Source organism: Henckelia pumila, chromosome 2 (genome assembly GCF_033568475.1).
Source record: "Henckelia pumila isolate YLH828 chromosome 2, ASM3356847v2, whole genome shotgun sequence".
NCBI classification, from domain to species: domain Eukaryota; kingdom Viridiplantae; phylum Streptophyta; class Magnoliopsida; order Lamiales; family Gesneriaceae; genus Henckelia; species Henckelia pumila.
Genome location: NC_133121.1, coordinates 162,506,378 through 162,509,392, shown reverse-complemented (window position 1 = coordinate 162,509,392; position 3,015 = coordinate 162,506,378). Strand labels below are relative to the sequence as shown.

The 3,015-nt window shown below is 32.7% G+C and overlaps 1 protein-coding gene across 1 annotated transcript; it reads right to left on the bottom strand.

The window, feature by feature from the left end:
- Positions 1–420: 420 nt before the first annotated feature.
- LOC140878816 (strychnine-11-hydroxylase-like) lies at positions 421–1,814 on the bottom strand. The gene is made up of 2 exons (XM_073282443.1): positions 812–1,814; positions 421–711 (listed from the first exon to the last, which is right to left on the bottom strand). Exons 1-2 carry the CDS (start codon positions 1,688–1,690, stop codon positions 421–423), a joined length of 1,170 nt encoding a protein of 389 aa, XP_073138544.1. The 5' UTR covers positions 1,691–1,814.
- Between the last annotated feature and the right edge of the window lie 1,201 nt (positions 1,815–3,015).

Below are 3,015 nucleotides of genomic sequence, written 5' to 3'. Positions count from 1 at the left end.
ATCCATAGATAAACAATATAATGTAAATTAAAAATAAATAAAAAAAATGGTTAATACATTATTTGATTTGATGGATAGATTATAATTTATTTGATTTAATTGATGTAAAATTATTAATTAACAAATAGATAAATAATATGACGAAAATAAGGCAAAATTGATTAGGATAAGTTATACATAGATTTCTAATATAATACATTTAATTTAGAAATTGAATACTCATTGTATGAAAAACGATACTTCTTTTCCCCTTTCTATTTTTTGTATTGCCCAAAAGATCAGTTAATATTTTGTTTCTCTCTTTTATCTTCTCCATTTCAGTGGAAAAAATAAAGAAAAAAAAAACTTTACGTCTAGGGAATTTTTCATTTATTGTTTTTCTTGTCTATTACATTTGTTATATGTGACTATATATATACTCTACTTCATTGTCTTAATTGGTGGGATTTCGTATCCGTCTATGGTGCATTTTTCAGTGGTTTCCCTTGGGACTGAGAGCGGAGCCGGAGGAAACAATCTGAATGTTTCTTTGATGATTGCTTTTAAATAAGGAAGATTTGGGACATCATCTTCATCCACTGAGCCTTTGTTTCCAACGGATTTTCGGACTTCTTCTTGTGCTTTCTTCATCACGCTGGGCCTCTTCATCAAAGCCGTCATTGTCCAAACAATCATTGCTGCACTTGATTCTGTTCCACCTATAAATATATCCTGTAATAATCATACAATAATTAACAACATGCCAATATATATTTTTCCTTCTAATTATAAGGATAATTGAACAAGTAATATTTGAATTGATGATTCATACGACGAGGAGTCCCTTGATGTTGTCCCATTCAAGATGAACCGGAGAGGTTTCGTCTTGTTTCAACCTAATCAATAGATCAAGAATGTCATCATTCAGTGATTTAGGCCTCTTTGGATCAAGATGATCATCTATAAGTTCTTGACACAACATATCGAAATCCCGAAAAACCTTGTCTAGTTTAGAATTCATTCCACTTAATTTATCAATCCAACCCAATGAAGGAAAATAATCGCCCACAAAGAACCCCGCTAGCATTTCTTGAGTTTCTATGAAAAGTTCATTGAAACTCCTTTCTCCCTCTTCGTCGTACTTCTTCCCGAATCCGGCTCTGCATATAAAGCCGTTGGTGAGCAAGAACGCGGCCCGGCTCAAGTTTATCAACTCATTGGAATTGGACTTGTTGATCATATTTCTAATCATGCTAGAAACTTCCTCTTTTCGAACGGGTCGAAATGAGACCACTTGCTTAGCACCAAAGAGATGAAGGAGGCCTATTTTTCTCATTTCCTTCCAGCTTTCATTGTAGGAAGAGGCTGTAATATCTGAGCCATTGTAAGTTACTTTATTTAAGCCAACAAGCTTTGGCCTCCCTGAGAGTGCCATGTCATTGTTTTTCAGGGCCAGTTTCGCCACTCTAGCGGAGGAGACGACTATGGCGGCTCGAGAACCGAACTTCATCCACATAAGGGGGCCATACTTTTTTGCAAGATCATAGAGGCTCAAGTGGGGACAGGCAGGATCGATCTGATGCAGGTTTCCGATTATCGGAAATCCTTTCGGACCTGGTGGGAGTAGGCCAGTTTTGTTGATGTTCTTGTGTTTGAAGAGTTTGTAAAGGAAAAATATGGAGAAACAAAGTACAACCAGAAGAAGAAACATGGTTACGTTTCTTGATTGAACTAATTAAGCTATAGAAATGCTGCAGGTCAGTTCAGAATTCAGATAGGTTTCTTCTGATATTTACAGGAAAATAGTTGGTGATAAGATAATTGGCCGTTTGATTATGCAACAACATATATTGTTGCATGAACTAATAGTAGAACACAAAAACTTCAATGATAAATTTTGTGTGATGAACAAGTATTATATTTTATATCAGAAATATATATTTATTTTCTCGAAAATAAATCTGTCGTAGTTTCTCGTAAGAAAACAAGGGCTGATCATGACATGAGGAGACCTACGGCAGCTTGGACTAATCAAATCAAATTGAATTATACAGGAGGCCTACGGCAGCCATGGACTAATCGAATTGAATTATATGCATACAGCTTGTCTTAAATGCAGTGTAATGCAGTGAATTATTAATTTGATTTGTTGTAATCAAATAATTCTATTGTTGTAATCGTTAAAATAATTTAACTAGTCTTATGTAATTTCGATTTGTTTTAATTTGATTCTTTAAAACGTATTATGAAGATCCTTTGGTAAAAACTAATGCGGATTTGATTTTTAATATGAAGGATCAAGTTGAATCTCTTCATAAAAGAACTGAGTTTAATTTGATGAAGAACTCCAGAGAGAAGCACTCTCTGGGGAAACTTCTTTAAACCATTCAATCACGTTTCTGTTCTTTTAGACAAAAGTTTGAGGAACACAATTTTGTAGGTTTTGATGTGACGGCTAATGCCATAATTGATGGTCTCAATAATTGATGTAAGACCCGAGGTAACTTTTCAGGGTTGCGGGTTCGATTCTGTGTGGAATATATTTCCTATTAAAATATTGTGGGGTATACTCTGGGGGTTGGTCATGTTGCTTCCTCCCTCAGGTCCATGTCTCTCGTATACTCCCTACATACAAATTAATTATCACTAAATTATTATTTTATTAATAATCTCATCATTCGTACTAAGCAGACCCACATGCACGCTATTATAAAAGTATGAGTTTGAATTGTGATTTTACATTATTATTATCCCTCAATTTGGTACATGTAAAGTTTTTAGACAAGTTTATAATAAATGTTATAAATGAAATATACATACAAAATTAATAATTGATGATAATAATTATAATAAAATAATAATCTACTATAAATGTATGAATTTGAATTGTGATTTTACATTATTATCCCTCAATTTGATACATGGAAAGTTTTTAACCAAATTTATGATAAATGTTATAAATGAAAAATACATACAACATTAATAATTAATAATAATTATAATAAAATTATAAATAAAAAATCCATACAATATTAA

Excerpts from the sequence above, each read along its gene's own strand:
- LOC140878816 (XM_073282443.1), bottom strand. The coding sequence starts at position 1,690 with ATGTTTCTTCTTCTGGTTGTACTTTGTTTCTCCATATTTTTCCTTTAC. Across the intron at positions 712-811 it reads ACATCAAGGGACTCCTCGTC|GATATATTTATAGGTGGAAC; the intron begins GTATGAATCATC and ends TGATTATTACAG.